General features: G+C 39.0%; 1 protein-coding gene across 1 annotated transcript in view; it reads right to left on the bottom strand.

The window, feature by feature from the left end:
* LUZP2 (leucine zipper protein 2) overlaps window positions 1-19,227 on the bottom strand; it is a 212,505-nt gene extending 193,278 nt beyond the window's left edge. The window contains exon 1 of the mRNA XM_075425668.1: window positions 18,646-19,227. Coding sequence (XP_075281783.1) covers window positions 18,646-18,707 — 62 coding nt within the window. The 5' untranslated portion in view covers window positions 18,708-19,227. The remainder of the gene's footprint in view (window positions 1-18,645) is intronic.
* Window positions 19,228-19,436: the final 209 nt, after the last annotated feature.

Below are 19,436 nucleotides of genomic sequence, written 5' to 3'. Positions count from 1 at the left end.
GATTTTGAACTACAAAACTCCAGGGAGAAGTTTGAAATAATGTAAGGAGCAGCTAATGCACTAGCAATCTCTACAAATACACCAGCTAAGTAAAAACAATTATGTAATTTTCATTCACAACAGGATTCTTTCAAGCACAATATTTTGTCCTGAAAATTACATGCTTTATCTAAAGTGTCGAAGTTCCAACTGATGAGTTGCAGAAAACTTACATGATGTCACTGTCTGTTGACTGATACAAAATTGCTTCTTTCACAAGAATTTTTTGCCATGTTTTTTCATTAAAGAATTCAACAGTACTACTGAATTTCATCAGAAACTACATTTCACTAAAACATGTGCATTGGGACTGGCCTCGTTTAACATCTTTGTGGGTGACACGGCCAGTGGAATTGAGTGCACTCTCATTAACTACCATAAGGATAACAGGAATTCTAGTACAGACAAACTTAAGACCTTCTAACAAGTTGAAGCACAGCAACACAAGTGTGTGGGTACAAGATCCAGCTCCCCTGCATCAGTTGCATTTGCATAACTCTGATCCCGGGTTGAAATCTACCCAGACAATGCTCTATAGCTAAGACAAACACGTTTCTGACCTAATATTTCAACACTAGTAAGGTAAAGTATAAGGAAGCAGTGGCCTTCTCCAGGCAGCATGTGAGCAGATCTTTCACATCCACCATGAAAATCTTCAAATGCACGGGTCTAGGCACGCTGCTTCTCTTCAGAGCTGCATAAACCATCAAGCTTAAACTGCAGGAGAGCAGGAAACAGGACACATCCCTTTGTATCCCCATTGTTTCCGCTGTGCCGTGTCTACCAAGTTCAACAATTCATGCTTCGGCTCATGCAGGAATCAAAATCCAAAGTTACAGCCTTGCCTTCAGAGAAAAACATTTGTTTCTCTCTTACTGCAGTGTGTCCAACCTATGTTAGTCATCTCGTGAAACCATATGAAACTTTCCTCGCACTGATATTTAATACATATGACATCACTGAGTATCATAGCACTGTTAGAAAAATAAACAAAATTTCATTCTTAGACTTTCTCACTCCATTACCTGCCTTCTCTCCTCCTCTTTCCTGAAGCTGAACTGATTTTCTATCCCTATTCCTTTCATCCTATAATGAAAACTAAACCAGAAGTATTTTCAACTCAGATCCCTGGATATATGATAATTTAATAATGCAGTTCTTTCCCATACATTTCCAAGACCCATGGACTTGAAGCTTCCAATGCCGCCTACTATATGGTCAGGGACACGCACACCCACCAAAAAGCCCATTAAAAAAGCTTTCCTCCTAGCCAAAGTTAGGTTTGAAGGCAAAGGCATGCACACTGAATCTGAGTAACACAGAATGGAGCTGGGCGAGGCTGCAAGGTAGCATAAAGGTAGTGCTGTAGACAGTACTGTAGCATTTTTCACTATATACTAAGTTTCACCTACCTCCATCCTACCTGATATTTCCCCTCATGCACTGCATCTTATATCTACATTCCACTATATCTGATATATCTGTATACATTCTGACACTTCTAGAGGAAATGTGAGAACTGTCATTTTCACATGGCAACACAAAACAATATATTTTAATTAGAAGAGCATGCTTTCTTTCTTGACGTTCAAAGGGAAGCATGGTAACAATCACAAATACATCAGACCAAAAACTAACACAGTCATGACATTACCAAAAAAAAACCAAAAAAAAAAAGATGGCACAAGACAACTGATGGCAATACTTATAAAGCTTAAGCATACACAATTCACTCAAAGAGAAAGAAACACTATTAGCTCATTTCAGCAGGAGCTAAGTGAACATAAAGGAAAAAAGGGAGGAAGCCAAAAAAGCACGAATCTTAAGAGCGATCTTACTGATCACCAGAGTATGGGTGTAAAACAGCATGTGGGAAAACAGAGCCTTGCTTCTAGCTTCAAACCATGTTCAGTAAAGATCCCTACAGCCCTGCTTGTTTATTTGTTGCTCCATTAGTAGCAATCATGAAATATTCCATACCACATGTAAAGTAGGTTCAGGAAACTCTGAAGAATATATTTCAACACTGAATATATAGAAACAGTAACAGCAGTAAAAGGCTATGAAGTAAATTATTCTTTAGTTCCTCACTTTAGTCTTCATACCATTTGCTGGGATAAATAGAAATGGATTTCCACCCCAAATCACCTTAAAGTTGTCAGGAGAAATACTTTTCTCCTAGTGCTCTTCCACCACCTTCACCAGTGATTTAGCACCAGGCAATAATACTCACAGCCTAATCATGTTTCCAGATTTTGCAAATACTTAAGCAGGTAGAGAAAAAGAAGCATCACCCACATAAGTAGACTCAGCTACTACAGTTTACCTTAACTTAGCTTACTCTTAGCACAAATTTTCTGTATTGGTGAAAGACAGAGAGTGATTAGAAAGTTGTATTAGATACCATTATATCCCATATAAACACCTGATTTTCTCTTCTTCATGTCTTCTGCCTGCTACAGAAGAAAGATGGAACTCGGAAGGAGTCGTGCAGGTGAGTGAGAAAGGCGGCAGGTAGGCACTAGACTGATCAATATCACACAAAGTCAGTACAGTCTGGAAGGGTGAAAAACTGCACACAGGAATATATTCCTGCGTGAAGAGTCTGGAGGGAGCTCTATTTCATACGCTGCAGTTGTCTCAGAGGCTAGTTTAGGTTCAGAAACAAGAGACCATCTAACATTATTTTTCACATTTGACATTAAACACTGGCTGTTCTTCTACAACTCAGCCTAAGAATCAAGTCTTAAATACCGATTTGGACCAAAACGTTGAAAGTGCTAATTGAACTGGCAAAGATACAATGCTCACAATTAAAAGATGTCTCCATTTGGTTAGTGGCCAGATCCATAGCTGGAATAAAGTTGCAGATGCCAGCTGATGATCTGAGTCAGTTCCACTCTGAAACACAGTACTGCATTTCTTGCTTGTACGTTGGAAGGGACTACAGTGATTCTTACATTGCTGTGTAGCCACTGACCTCAGACAGTGGCTTTTAAATATGGAGTATTGTTTACTGCTTCCCTCAGGGGCACAGATGCAGCCACATTTTAAACATTAAAATATCCAGATTCCGTTTTCAACAGAGCCATTCTTCAGCTATCGTGTACAACTCTTCCTGTTGATATGCAATGTTCAATTATGTACAGATACACACTTTATTCTTTGGAGTTACCTAGTGAATTCTAAGAAAAATTGAAGTAGAGCCTATGCCATGCCCGTATTCTTCTCTTTTGCATATTAGAAGGCACATTGTTGATTAATACTAATTTGATGAGTGCTGGAACATTCTCTCAATCATCATTTTCACTACTCGCGTTATGCAGAAGACTACCAATATCCTACGAACCACTCTCAGTAGCAAACGTCACAAAAAACAAAAGAAAAACAACTTTTAAAGCATCAAAGGCTTAAAAGACTCGAGTGGCAAACAAGCTAGAGTTGTTACAGATGTCTCTGGGACACTATAGATATGGTAGGTTTTTCACAACTACTGTAACATCCATTCAATACCCATTAAGGAAAAATATTTCAGACAGTCATAAATACAATTCAGAAAATAAAAACAAACTCCATGAACTGGAAAGCAGAATGCCTTGTATTTCACAGAATGAGATGGCTCTCAGAGAAAAAGATGTCAGATTGCTTAGTCTACCTGAGCAACCTGGTTTGTTTGGCAGCAGGATGCCATGAAGCCAATTCCTGTACTTTTATTCAAACAAAGTTAGAAGACTGTTGAAAAACAGTATCCTTCAGGATACCAAACACACCAAAAGTAAGAGTGACAGTCACTCTGATCTGTACAAAGAGTCTGCTTTTTCTCCTTATAGCCCCAGAATCAAATAAACAAGATGCATTAACTTTTTCCGTAGGTCCTGAACCAAGAACAGCAGAGTAAATATGCTAGCAGGTTGTAAAACAAGAAACTTGTTGAACAAAAAAGGAGACAGATCAGTATGTTACGCATTCCACCTTCACTGTGGTTCCAATTACTTTGAAAGTGAGTAGTAAATCAGGAATGCATTAGCAAAAAAAGGCTTTAAAGAAGGAAATAAAAACTAGGATTCACTGTGTGTCAGTATTTCAAGGATCTAAATCATACAGTAAATTTAAGTAAAACCTCATACTTAAGTGCTTGTAGTGGACTGAAAACAGCAAGAATGAAGTCAAGCATCTTTCACACAAGAAGCCTTAACCCAGTGAGATTTTCTATTTTAGAGAAATTAGAGCTAAATATCAAAGGCTGAAATGAAAAATAATCTGTCACCATCTTGTTTATAAATAAGAGAAGAATTCTCCACACCCCCCCCCCCCCCCAAAAAAAAAAAAAAAAAAAAAGATCTTTGAGTCTTGTCTTGGTTCTGTCTGTGCTAAACTGAGTGCCAATTTCTTATTCTCTTTCCATACATGCCAGGAGGATGCCCCTGGGAGCTTCATGTTATTCTGTCATAGTTATTCAGTGAACTCAGTGGATAGCACAACGACTTCAAAGGTGTCAAATGGGTGTTATTGTTAGTAATTACTGAAGGTGATCACACAATTGACTTAAAACAAGAGTCTGTTACAAGTTTTACTCCACTGGCATCCTGCAAAGTCAGTTGTTATTCCCAGGGCTACAAGTCTGTTGAACAATGCAAACTTTTATGACCTTGACCCATAGAGACTGCAAAACAATAAAGTTTTGATTTTTTTTTTAATTTTTAAGCTAAAATGTCTTAGTCTGTGGTCCTCCCTCATTGGTAAGATGCACTTACAAATCTGTTGCTGTTTCTTATAACAAAGTTCTATATTGTTTGTTGAACTAGCATTTTGTAACCAGCCATCAAACTCAGCCTTACACACACTATAATACAGGCACTTTAGCTGCTCTAAATGGTTTCTGTATACAAAAGGAAGTCCCTTAACTCAGTATCACAAAAATAGTAATTCAAACCAGAAGTGGGCAAAGGACTGGTGCAGTGTGATGGTCTATAAATGGATTCACTTAAGGCTGAACGTTTATTTACTCTGAAATCAATTTTGTTGAAGTGTCACATGGGAAGAGGTCTATAGTTGTTAACACAGTGGTCTTGTAAGCGTGGCCTGAAGTTTTAAAATGTCTAAGCAATTGTTAAGCAAACAAAGATTAAGGGTGAGACAGAATACATTTCTAACACTGCAATATCTATTTAAGTAATTGCTTCATTTTTTTAACTGTTTGTGAGTTGTTGGGGGTTTTTTTGGTTTTATTTTGTCATCCAAGTTTTTTTTTAAGTTTAATGTTTAAAAGATTGCATCTTGATGTTCACTATGAAATATATATATATATCTGTTTACACATATTACTGCAAGGGTTACTTTCCTCTATTATTGCTGGTTCAACATCTCGAAGACAACTGAACCTCCAAAGCCAGACTCCACTCCTTATACATATTCCTAGGGCTGTAGCAACAAGCATTCATTACACAAGTTTAACCAGGGAGAATTTCAGTTTAGTTTAGCCAGAATTGTACAAAAATCACCAGTTCGTTTATATACCATAAATTTTTTCCAACACTCTCAATGAAGCTGTAATGGAAATCTGGATTTTCTGAGTATTTTAAGAAACAGCTATTTATATGAGCATATTAAGAATGACCCTTGGACTAGCGCCAAGCTGAAAACCCAAATCAAATGAAACCACAGTGACTCTAGCCATGTCCAAAAACACCCGTAACTGCTTTTTATGAAGGCAGGATTTCGTCCATTTTTCAGCATAAATCAAGTTTCATATCTTAATTCCCATACAGGCTTTGGAAGGAAAAGAATAAAAGAAAGCAAACAGAAAAAGAAATCTTCCCACTTTTCTCCTCCCCACAAATAAGAATTTTAAGCCTCACACAGACTGTTTCATCGATTCCAAATTATCTCAATTGAAAACAACGCTGCAAGGCATAGTAATGATGGTAACAGAATGAACACTGTTCTTTGCTCCAGTCATCTGTCTTGCAGAAGTTAGTACTACTGTCGTTAGACACAATTTTATAGATCAATTTCTTCTAATCCCAGTGGCTTCTGTAAGTACATATCCTAATTGTTGACCAAAAGCTTCCATTACTTTATTCTCTTCCTTTGAGGAAGAGTGTGCTGTAACATGGGTCAAAATGCTAAAGTACTGACTGCAATCAGAAAATAATCATTAAAATATTCATTCAAAGACAGTGTTAAACCCTCAGCCATTGTAAATGAGTGTAAATACAAACATATTAATCATAAGTGGTTACTATTCCTACTATTTCTGTAATTTTAGTATGCTTAGTGTGGTAAGAGCAGTTAACTTTCATGAAAGTAAGTAGCGAAACTCGTATCAATTAAGTGTAGAGTTACCAGTTTATAACAACTGGTGTCTGTCCAAAGGAGAATAGACTGCCTAAATTTTGCTAACAATTTTTTCCCATAATACCACTGGCCTTGTCATTCACTTTGTTCCATATCTACCATCACAGATCACTTTTTTAATGTCTTGTCATCTCTGTACGTAAAAACTGTATGAAGACTGACCTTGTCATCCATTATCAGAGGTAACCGAGATACCTTGAAGCCTAGTTACCACAAGTAGTGTAAGCACAATTTTTTTCTTTTAGTCTTTTGCATCAGTTTATTTCTTTTTATTATTATTCAAAAACAGATGCAGGATTCTGCTTATCGCACCTATTGCTTCAATCATGCTTGAAATCCAATTTTACAAGCCTAGTCATTTTCAAAAGCTCAACTAACATTTTTAGCATGGATTTAGAGGTCATATGAAAGGCTGCCAGTTCATAAAAGGATTTGAGGCCTGAAAAGCTTCAGGTCTTTCTCTAAAGTAGATTTGGGGGGGTACCTGCCATGCAAACTCTGCAAAAGCTTCAAAGCCAGTTCAGAGGACAGTATGCAAAAGCACCCACTGCTTCACCCTCTTCAAAGGAGTTGTTTGCAGCAGCCCCCAGGATGTGTCAGATGCTGCTGCAACAGGAGATTACGCTGATAACCCAGCCTAGCTGGGAGAAACCCACCCGGATAACAGCCTGCTGAGCAAGCCTTTAGCACAGCACCAATTTCTGAGGTTACTTGCTCAGTAGTGTTAGACCTATGCCATAATGGCAGCAACTAACAGGCATTATCAACATAATATTCTGTTGAAATACAAGGAATTTGAGAAAGCGTTTATCTTTTTTTATGCTGAAATGCAAGACCGTCCAACGGAAAGACTGCAAAAGTGGAAGTTAGCAGACTAATTCCAGATTAACATATTTTCCAGAAACCATGCTTGTCTCCAGTATAATTTCTGACATTTAAAGGAAGTAGCAGGATATAAAAAAATTAAAGCCCAATGTTATATGTAGAAATAATTTGATATTTTTATCTGCAAAAGATGTATCCAAATTTGATGCCTCAGCTGTTGAAAAAAAAGATTCAGCTGTTTTGAAGCATTTCATTGTATACAAGTAGAAGCATACATATCTATTCAACCCACTGAGAAAAGATGGCCAAAAATCAATTTTTCATACTTCATTATATGTCTACAACTAGAAATCCTTTACAGAGGCACATTCACTATACATATTTATGTATTTTCCCTTACGTGAAAGAAATCTTTTTACATTCAAAAAATACATTAATGGAATAGGACATAATTTTGCAGTTTTTAAGTTTCTTTTTATCAGTATCCACAATGATGTTTTGGCATCTACTCCTGATGAGAAGACTTTCCCACTGCCACTCTTTTCCTTTAAATTAACAAGAAGCAGGTAAGAATTCTCTCCCCGTCCTCATTAGTCTGTGGCAAGTAATGAGCAATAAGCAGCTTTCCCCACAAACAGTCTTATCTGTAGAACACAGAGATTTACCTTTAAGTCAGCATTAGGTGTAGCTCATTTATGAGGTTTAAAATACACGAAGCATGTATCTGTAGCACAAAAAGTATCTTTTCTATTGCCTTAGAATTCTCTGAAAGTGCTAGCTTTCTATTGCTTTCTTATTAGGAGACTTTTAAGGCACATTTTTAAATGATTTTTTTAAGCTTTGATTTTAAAGAATTAAACCTACACCAACACCATAATTTTTAAGTCATGAGCAGTAACCAGGAGAGCAGAACAAGTTTCCTTCCCTCCAATGTTTTCTCACACTCTACTTATATAACATTTTTTTTTTCATCTTTGCATAGGGAAAGCAGCATCTGGATGCAGCTAGCCTCTAGTAAGATACCGGTAAATAGAGTATCTCCAGAATAGTATCAATTCTCCAACTTACTCCTTCACTACTTAATGTCCCTTTTTATCTACCTCCTCCTAACAGATATGAAAATCAGTCTGTTTTCCCATCACTCCCTTTTGACCCGTCATCCTGTCAGGCCCCAGAATGGCTATTGCAATTTCTCACTTCTGACTTTGCACAGTGAAACTTCCCCAGAGTTTCCCTGCAAGTCAGGTGGCTGGGGGGATTGCTTGGGTATGTGTGGTTTCCAGTTTAGTCACTGACTGAATTGCCGAGAATACATCTACCTATTTCTCCAGATGGGTCCCTGAAAATATTCACAAGAACAAAGATTCTGTTCCCTACCTGAATATTCTTCTGCAGGAAAAGCTCATGCTACCGTAAGGATCATTTCATTTCCCAGAACATGGAAAGTTTTAAGGCAGATGAAATTGTTCCACATTGCTGCTTCCAAGCTTTTTTCACCTTCCTCTGGTAGCAACCACCCTTGTCAACAGTGCATTGTTCTACAGGTTTAATCCAGTGTGACAAAAACTTCACATTCCTGTAATGACTAAATGTTATAGGGAAAGGTTTTCCATTACACATAAAAGTACCATTTTAACATGTGATCTAATCATCAAGCTTAAGCAGCAAAGAAACATGATATATGTACAGCAAAGAAGAGTGAATGCTATAATATTTCACCCTGACTGCAGTATCAACTTCTGTACATCACCTGTTTGATGGAAATGGGTTAAACCTTTTAGATTACATTTTATAAGTTAGTGATGGGGAATTCATCTCATACAAAAGGAACATATATTCCTTAAACATGTAATTCTGGTATATGTATCCTGTATTTCTTCCTAGCTATATCAGAAGCTACTTAAACTTTGTCAGTCTAGGTACATATAAAACAGGCAATACCACATACTATCACATTATAACAGATAGAAATGTAAGTTTTTCTGAGTCCATTTGAAGAACTGAGTGGTATTTCCTTAAAACAGATTATTCTATTTAGTTTTTATAGCAATTTAATTCTTTCTGCTTCCAGGAACAGATAACAATCTTCCCATGAGCCAAAGCAGCTCCAGCTGAGTAAAAGTCACAGAAGGAACTAGGATGTTCGAAACGGGGACAGAGAGGTATGAGTTAAAGGAAAATATTAAATTAAATGTCTGCTTTCATAAGCTTTCCTGAGCCAAATACAGCACTTCTGTGTATACTGAACAGCAGATAGTTGTTTTACGAGTAAATACAAAAGCAGCTGCAGAGAAGTCTCTATTCGCTATCTGTGCACTTGAGGAGTGCATTTTTTTCATCCATCATTCATGTATGAATGCAGAGATTTCACAGAAAGCAGTATTTGAGACTGATGTTTCACCAAATTAAATAACACAGGCTGCATTGATTGCAAAGTTTGAAATGCTTAATGATGGCAACAGAAGGGAGAGAGCAACGCTGCCATTGATTCTGACCCTTGCCTCGCCCCACTGTCACCTGGGCACCATGGTTACAGATTCATTTCCCAAGCCTTGCCATTTGCATTAAACCAAATAACTTTATTCCTCAGCTGAGAGTGAAACAAAGCAATCTTCAAGGTTAGACTTTTTAAAAGAGGTCAGGATGGAGTGCTAACAATCATGACTGTTTGGTATCCCCCATACATATCAGCAGCTAAATAACAGTCTAATTTTCAAAGCATATAGCTCTCATTGAGGTTCAGATTTTCAGTAGGTTAGTGCAGACAACATGCTGGCCCCTTTTGAAATTCAAAAGGCATCAGATTAGACTCGTTTGGCTCACTTGGAGAAAATCCACTGCAGATTATAGGTATTAAGCCTTTCTAAAATGTCTGGTCCTTTGGCAAACCTTGGCTCCCTTCATGGAAGGAAGCAGAAAACAAAACAAAATCCACAAAACAGCCACAGAGCCTACTTTCAGAGGAGAACATGCCAGGAACTTGTGGACTCTCCATAGAACAGAAAGGTAGATCTGCAGCGGGGCTGATGGACTATGCCAGTCACTAATAAGTAGTAAGAATAACAGTGGCTATGTTGGATATTTTGGCACAGAAAATAAGAATTAAGGATCAGCTGATCCAGTTCAGCAAGGCAGCTCAAGGTTTCAGCTACTTACTAAAGACAGTTGTTTGATTTGCACCCTGGCTGAGCTTCACCCCATCCTAAAAAATATTTCTTTACAAAAAAAGCTGTAAGTGAAGCCAGTAGTAAAATTGATTTTATTTCTCCATTTTCAAGAGAGACATTCTCTCTTTGCACATTGAGCACACATTTCATTACGCTGCATCTGGAGAAAGAAACCTCCTCAACAGACAATCTAATCCCACCCAGAGCACGGCTGCTTTTCAGTCTTGTCAGTTCAATTCTTCCACACATTTTTTTTTTTTTTTCCACATTTTCTTCCACGCATTTCAGTACAATCACACTTTTTTTTTTTCCCCTTGTTCACTGCCACAGGCTAGTCTGAAACACACGACTGCAAAATCATTCAGACATGCTGAGGATGGCATACATCAGGGCGACAAAGTGTATTACTGCGGTTATTGCCACTCTACGTCCCCCGGTTCTCCAAGCAATTTTGAGGTACAAAGTCACAGCTCCTAACTCTGTAGTCATTCACTTCAGCAAAATCACAGAAACACTTGAAAAGCAGTATCAAGTACTGAGAATCCCACTATGATACAGTACCAGTAAACGACCACATTTAGTTTACCACTTACAGCATAATTTGTCTTCCTCCACTCCCACTACCAAACCATGTTTTATAAAGACTCATAGCTACTACTGAAAATACATGTTAAAGGGTTATATTACAGTGAAATCACAGAGACCCTATCCTGTCATAAACCCCCGTTTGCCTGTCCTTTCATAGAAGGTATTTTGATGCTTTCTAGGTAAGAAGATAGTAGCACAGCCAGTGATAACACACGTTGTTTGGTTGAAATGTGGTGGCCTGGAAGAAGTTCATATGGAGAAGATGGAAGGATGTTCTGCTGCAGCTCCATCTTGACCTAAAAGGCAAAGGTGTTAGTTCTGCGACTAGATGGGATTCAGCAAATATGTGCTCGGTTTTCCAAGTGCTGCAATTTATTGACAGTGGGTAAATTTATTTTCTACCCAGCAAATGAGGAGCAAACCTGCCTATTTCCCACAAGGAAATTGTGACCGTAAATTGACAAAATATGAACATTTGTAAATGACAACAATAAGAAGATGAGAATGGATGGAAAAATTAACAACTTCAATAAAAGACACCAGCTGGCAGCATACTAGCCTTATCTTATCTATGTAGCACATGGTGACAAAACACACCAGAATTTTTGACATTTCTCTACTGCTTTCTGTAGAAGTTATCAATCAATATTGACAAATAAGGTACTGAGAAATTCCCTACACACCTATTTCTCCAGCTAGTAGGAGTCATACACACTGATTTCTCTTGTGATTCACCAGAGTATTGTTTGTTTCAACAAATAGAGCAGAGACTTCAGAGGGAACACTACAAAAAGCACTGCTAAAATAATAGACAGTAAAAGATAAATTAATACAGGAATGACATGACGTAACAGGTGAGATGAGTAAGTAACACCACAAGAAGTAAAAGAAGAAAAATCTATAATGGCACACAAACACTGTTATTTGATGCAACGTCTTTTTTTTTTTGGCATTTCTAAAAGGTGCTTGCCACTCCAATGTGTTTGAAATAGCAAATATAACAATACACAACTTAAATCTCCGCATAATATTAAGATTGAAGGACGGCATGAAATACCTTTATCTTTTCTGACAAACATATTACTTGTCTTCCATACAGACAATATTTGCTGATCTGACCCTTACAAGATGTCTGGCACACCCACTGTGCAAAGCTAGACAATGAGAAGAAACAGTATTTTTGACAAGTGGCATAAATAAGATTTATTTCTCTGCAGAGTGGTACATCATTAAGGAACACTTTCTGTGAACAGGTTTCTGTTAAATATAGAAAATAATATCAAACCCGCAATCTCACAGAAAGAGGGATTACAAGTTTAGGTTAAGATGTCCTTATGTTCTGTCCGAGATATAAATTAATAAATGAGAAAGAAACAGGAAAGTGTCAGCATTATACTTTCTCTAAACACAAAAAATACATTAAAATGTCAAAAGTAACTCCGCAGCAAGTCTCCTGGGCAGAAATGCATTATACATAGCATAACAAGCAGAATCCCAACTGTTCTGTTACATTAAGACTGAATTCTAGAGATCCTGAAGATTTACCCGAGATCACATGGAACTTCAAGAATATTTTAACTGCAGATTAGATCAAAGCTAAAATAAGTCTTTTCTGAAGGTTACAAAAGTTTTTAGCAGCATCCTTTCTTCCCCTCTCCTCACTTTTTTCTTTTCCTTCTTCTTCCTTCCACATTCCAGCAATCAAATACATAAATGACAAAACATCACAAAAGAACCTATGTTTAGTATTTCTGGCCAAACTGAGAAAGACTTTCTTTCTTGATTTCTGATTTAGGTTGACAAGCTTAAATTTATGCACCATTTTTAAATGTTTTAGCCCAGATAAAAAGACAACAACCTCTTCCAAGAGCATCATTCTTAACCAAAAATTAGCCCTATCATAACATAAAATTTAAAGCTTTTGACAAAAATATTCGCACCACCACCACCAAGTGCAAGATGTACAGATAGAAATACATGTGGTTGCCCTGTTGTAGAAGGGCTGCAAACACAGAGAAGCAAGTCTGTTACTTAAGGCTAGCATGAAGGATATACGTGTACGTACACACACACACATTCTTGTATGCATATACAGTGCAGTTCAAGCACCGGGAATCCCAAATTAGCCTCAAGCTATCTCATTCTGATGCCCAAGAAGTCCCCCTACAGCAGGTTCTTGTTTACTTTTCTACACAAGATAGAGGTGCCCCACCTACCCTGTTTAAACGCTACCTTGAAAGTCTCTGCACCGTGCCGCAGCCTGCAGATTCGACGTGGTCGTGTTCTCTAAAGCAGCGTGGTCGGCAGCTGCACTCATGCCAAGAAAAGGGTCTTTCATTTTGCCCTTGCTGGTTTTGTAGCCCAGCACCTGCCCCCCCTCCCGAGGCCATGGGCTTCGTGGAGGGGGGAGAAGGAGAAACAAATGTAGCCTCTCCTGCCAGATGTGTACATCTGGTGGTGTGGTTTTTGGTTTGTTTGTTGGAGTCTTTTTATTTGGATTTGTTCTTTGTTTCTGTTTGGGGGGAGTGGCAGTTGTTGGGTTCTTTTGGTTTTGTTCTTTTTACATATATCACTGGAGCTCAAAACTTTTCTCCCAGAAGAAGGAAAAGGCTTTGTTTCACCAAATAGCTTCTAGTTTGCTGTATTATGCACTTGCTTGTAAGCAAGCAGAATAAACCCCCAGAATAAAGCCCTCAAGCTAAACACATTCCTTGAAACAATGGAGTTGTGCCTTTGGTAAATTTGTTCCTTATACATTTAATAACAGCCCAAAACAACGCACATGCTTCTTCAGGTATAGTAACATCGCAAGCCATATGCTAAATGCCACTACTGTACCTCAAGTAGAAGTCCTGACAAACCATTAACGAAACATGCATCATCATCCACATTGACAAACATCAGCAAGCTTTCACGGCCCAGAAAACTCAGACAGCAAAAGCAAGTGTGGAAGGAATTCTAAGCAGGAGACAAATGATGGAGTTAACGGCCCAGATTTCTGGAAGAATTCGGAAAGCACAATATTAAGACAACCTCTGTTATCCACCAAACCACCAGCAACAACGCGTCATCTTTTCTGCTACAGAATTAGCCTACCAAAACTCTGCAGAGTTCTCCTTCAATCATGGGGAAAAGGAAAGGCACTGCTGGACCTCAGAATGAGATCTCAGAAGTGAGCATGGATTTGGCTACCTGCTGGAACACGTAACAGCGCAGTGGCCACAGCCAAGGGCATTAGCACAAAGTTCTTGCACCTCAAAATCTACAAAGGAGCAGGGTTCCCTCTAGTCTCATATCAGTCTAAATGCAAAACAGTGACTTTCAACATCTGATTACAGCCCAGACAGTGTTTCTAAGACGGGAAAGACCTTAAGAATTAGAACCAAGGATTTTCAATATACTCCCCACCCCAGTATAACAACATCAAAGACGTTCCCCTTTATCTTTCCTTGAGCCTCAGAGCAGGTCCTTCACACACCTTTATCTGAGAGGAGGGAAACAGATTAGTATTTTCATATTCCTTAAAAACGTCACATTCTCATGTTTAATAAGCTAAGTGAATTCACTTTCTATCACTTCCAACAATAGACATGCATTAGAGCACCACCCGTACCTTCATTAAGCAATATCCACCTAGCAGAAACGACCACGCTACTTTTGTCCTGTTACAAACTACAGAGGTGGCATTCTTCTGAAGCCAATAAATTACAGGTTGCTTTGTAACATTGGCATAGTAAGACTACCAGCAAACTGCACTTTTCTAAAAAGAGAACCAGCAGCCATTTCTAAGCCATTAAAATAAGTTCTGGCTTTTACAGCCCCGTTGTTTGTACATCCATTTAATGAGCTGCTGTAGCAGTAATATTATTATTGTTGTTAAAGTGCATCTTTCTGTGTTTATGGTCCTGTTCTCAGCTATAAAGCATTCTACTTCAATTGAATTATTCAATGTCTTGCATCTTTGTCGTATTTCATGTATGGACAGAAAGGAATTGGCTGTCATAGAAAAAAAGGAAAGCTATGTTTCACATCAAGCATCTTCTAAGGAGTCAGCTTTTTGTCATTTGGACAAAAAAAAAAGAGTGTTGGTGATCAAAGACTAAAGTATCCAGCCTTTCAACAGTAATGTTCAAGTAACATTCAGAAAATTGTCCTCTTAGCTAAAAGTAGGGAAGTCTCATTAGACAAGATAATCTGGACAATAGATCTTAGTTACCCCAATGACTGAGTTCATGAAAGCATTCCCTTCTAGAAATGGTTTTCCAGGCAGAATGTTTAGGTGTCCGGGGCTACAAAAGCACGCAGTTGGCTGCAGAATCAAGCCCTGAGCCTATTATATGCTATAAGCACTCCACACAGTTAGGACCCATTTCTGAAGTAGTATGAAGAAACTATGCTGTCTTTAGCACAGTATGAAAAAAGTCATGTACACAACCATCACATTAGATCTGCCAAAACCAAGATGTCCAAGGAATTATAAAAGTGGAGAGGAAAACACAAACTTCACAATAGTTTTATTGAGTTAAATCCACCTTCAAATATGTTCCCCTTAACTTTTTATGAGACTGGTTTTAGAGCAGTAACTTTTTACTTATCAAAACATACGTAGTTAACTGGACAGGCAAATATGCCTCAATCTTGTCACCGCTTTGGCACTACGACCAACTGGAAATATGATTAAGAGTCACCATTCTGCCTCAAAGCCACACCAAAACCAAGTTTCAGTAATACAAAAAAGACTGTTTATTTCAAAAACATGAACTTTCTGCAATTTGATAGGCATTTGGTTCTTGCATATGATTTCAGACCATGCTGAGAAGCTAGCTGCATACTGTTGTGAAAATCAAAAGCTAATAATGAACGTAAACCTTAAGTGATGGTTGTGTATTTCCCTCTTTTTAACAATACTATTAAATAAGAGAAAACAACATGCTGTGTTAACATAGCTGAACTCATCGATTCATATTTGTTTACAGTGAGACTTGGAGACACACTGAGGTCATACAAAACTATCACCATAACATGATGCAAAGATGATGGCATCACCACACGATAAGGAACAGAAACGCAGCAGCTGTTGACCTCTGCGGAAAATGCTGTGCTCACTGACTTCAGCACCAACGTAGGACATTGAGATACAGTGCTTCTGTACAAACTTCAAACAATAAATCCTCGTGATGGAAAAACTTTGTTCTGCAAGGTCGATGCTTTGCGCCTTAGCTAAGCAATTTCACACAGCAGGATATGAGACCCTGCTTTTTGCAAACACAACTAGTCCTGCAAGCCCACTCTGATTGGGTCCGGCCAATGAATTAACTGTAAGTTTACAAGAAATACTAACTGCCACAGGCAGAATTGCCTTCTGCTGAAGGAGATTAAAGCATAATCTCTTTCCAGTAGATGGCATATTGATAGTACTGTATCATTTTTTACACTTCCATCATGTGCTGTTGAAAAATTACTCTATGTTCCACACAGCCAGTTAAAAACCAAGTGATTGAAAGCAACTGTGGAACATACTAGTCTGGGACTTGTAAAGCTCCAACTCTACAGTAGAGTTTCAGTTTCCTTTTTAACAGGATGATTAGTCTGGTACCAAATGCAAAACTTCACTTTGCAACACATATTGTACTTACGTGGAATTTTAACTTGATTTTCTGTGAAATTGATCATTTTCATCCCTCAATAACAAAATGCAAATCATGTGCCACAAAATTATACTCCTGTGAAAGTATATCCAATTCTCAGACTCATACTGTTATAATTAGTACGCACATGCCAATTTTCCAACTATTTTTTGAACGGTGGGGAGAGACTTTTATTTACAATCCTCAAGAATGAGCTACAGCTCATGTTTCATACAGGTAATATTTTCTCAGGAAAATGAGGCACCTGCTTTAAGGGCTTTAGACTAGATGCTTTGTCCTAGTTTAGTCTCCTGAATGTTCAAGTAGTTTGTAAGACGCTTCACAAAAACAAAAAAATATGAAAATTTAGAATAGTTTTCCACACCTCTTTTCACTACTGTTTAATCTGCACAAGCTCATGCCAGATACAAACCCACAACTGCAAAAGGTGGCTTGGTCCTTCCTCCCCTTTTTAACTCTGGCATAATCTAGCAAAGAATGTATCACTCTTCAATGAGTATAGAACTATTGATCCGAATCAGCAAGAAGTTTCACACTTGACTGCCAGTGATTGTTTCCGTAGACCACTTATTAAATCAGAAGGGATAATTATTGAATCATGATATATTACATGTTTCCTCCAACTTTTATATTTCAAAGAGCATTGGAGTGGTTTGTATGGACTAGCACTGTAGGTCCCTAAATCCAAAGTGTTACCAACAAAAAGTACACCCCTCTCGCTGGTAACAAACTCCTCCAAATGAATGAAGTAATTACAGTACTTTAATATTCCCGATTTCTCTCTGCATTTGGAACTTTTCACACTCAGAGATTTTCACAGTTATTTTTTGCCTGTGTTTGAGGATATACAGAGATGTGCTACTGCTCTACATGACTGAGTACTTGGCAGGCACACTTTTTTTTTTTTAAGTCTCTGTGAACAATTAAGGTTTAAAACATGCAGTGCTTCTGCAAAAAGCTGCTTCGACGCTGATTTTACAGGAAGAGACCAAGAATAAGGGAAAAGACACATTTCCCTGATGAATGTACCTGCATGTATCCTCTGATAATACGCTTTAATTACTAAGTACCCTATAAACTCCTAACACAGCAGAGAAATACCACAGTCAGAATTAGGGCTTGATTTTCTGGAAAGGAACTGGAAGTAAAGAAGCCCGAAGTGAGAGCAGTGTCACTATAACAGATCTGCTCTGTACCCAGCATTAACTTTCCATCTGTGTACATCAAGACGACAGGATAGAGTGTCTCAGCTTTATCTTTTCTTTGCTGAACGTGTTATATCTAGAGCATAGAGAATATACTATCTCAGAGCAACTGAGCAATACACATTATCTTATCAGAACACTGCATGGTCAGAATAGGTTTTATTTTTAAGCTGCAACAGATTTTGTTCATATTTCCTAAATGATTGATCATGCTCGCACAGAAAGGAGTGCTTCTAGGTTGCAGCAACTTTTTAACACATTTCCTGGTGTTCAGATAACGCTGCAACATCTTACCTGCATTTCACAGTGTAAAAAAAAAAAAAAAAAAAAGGAAAGAAAAAAAAAGGTAAGCCCAAGGTCTGCGTTCAGATGCAGAAACCTGAACGGAGATAAGGTTGTTCGAGTGTTTGTATTTTTTGCACTTCATAAGGGAAAACGTTAGCATGTTCTCAATTTCAGCTTTCTGGCTTGCTTATTTCCAATGAAACAGAGTCTGTTTTTACTACTGTATACAGAAAGCTTGTATTTGTTACTGTGTTGTTACATCACACAAGCTGTGGGTCAACTTAGACAAGAGTAGCTCTTCTACATCATTAAAAAACAAGCCTAGAAACACCAAGTGAAGACTCCGTATCTTTCAGAGGATCGGGAGGGGGAGGGGGAAGAGATGCGAATCAGAGAAGATACCTGCTCTGAACTTACTACCCCGGTAAAAGCCGAAAGCTGTATTATTTCTCTTAAGAGCACCGAGTCAGAAAAAGGCAAACAGCAAAAAACCCCAGGAAAACTCCGAGCAAAGCCGCTGTCGGTACTCACCTAGCGCTGACAACCAGGGCAGGGAAGAGGGGCAGCAGGTAGCAGGCAGAGATGAATCTCATGCTGGCGCTCCCGGTTCGCTCCGCTCCCCGCCGGCTCTCCCCGCCGCTCCCCGCCTCCGGCTCCCGAGCCTGGCCGAGCCCGGGGAGCCGCCCGCCCCGCCGCGGGAGGGTCCTAGCTCCGCCGGAGCGGGGGGGACGGCCGCGGGGCGGGGGGCTCCGGGAGGGGCGGCACGAAGCGCAGCGAGCCGCCGGTCCGGGCTCCAAGGTTACAGCGGAACGCAGCCGAGCGCCTTCCTGGGGGGGGGAAGGAAACCACGCTGCAAACCCCTCCGATAGTCAGTCTTTATTCGAAACGAATGCAGGCGAGGTGGACGGCACGGAGGCAGGAGTCGGTCCAAGCAGGCGGCAAGTCCCGGGTCAGCCGGCCACTACGGCTGGCGAGGCTGCACTTCTGCACGGCAGCAGTGCGCAAGTTGCTGCCTCAAGGAGGTGTTCTCTCACCCCAGTACCGCGTCAGGTTCGAGGGGAGCAGAAACAGCTTCCAAAATGGTATTTAGAAACCTGGATGTCGTCTCTAAATGCCCTTCATCACCTGAAGCGACTGATTCAGACCTTCGGAGCAACTAAGACCTTTTTTTCCCCCCCTGCTTTCCCTGTTTGTATTTCACCTGATCTTAATCTTGATTTAAATAAGTCACTGTTGGTTAAAGATTTTTCAGAACCTAAATAGTCCCTGCCTTGTCACAAGCAAAGCTCGTCTGATGGCAAATCATATGAAAGCATGACATT

Source organism: Opisthocomus hoazin, chromosome 7, assembly GCF_030867145.1.
Source record: "Opisthocomus hoazin isolate bOpiHoa1 chromosome 7, bOpiHoa1.hap1, whole genome shotgun sequence".
Classification (NCBI taxonomy): domain Eukaryota; kingdom Metazoa; phylum Chordata; class Aves; order Opisthocomiformes; family Opisthocomidae; genus Opisthocomus; species Opisthocomus hoazin.
Note: the sequence above shows the minus strand (reverse complement) of the source record. Positions and strands in the feature narration are given on the sequence as shown.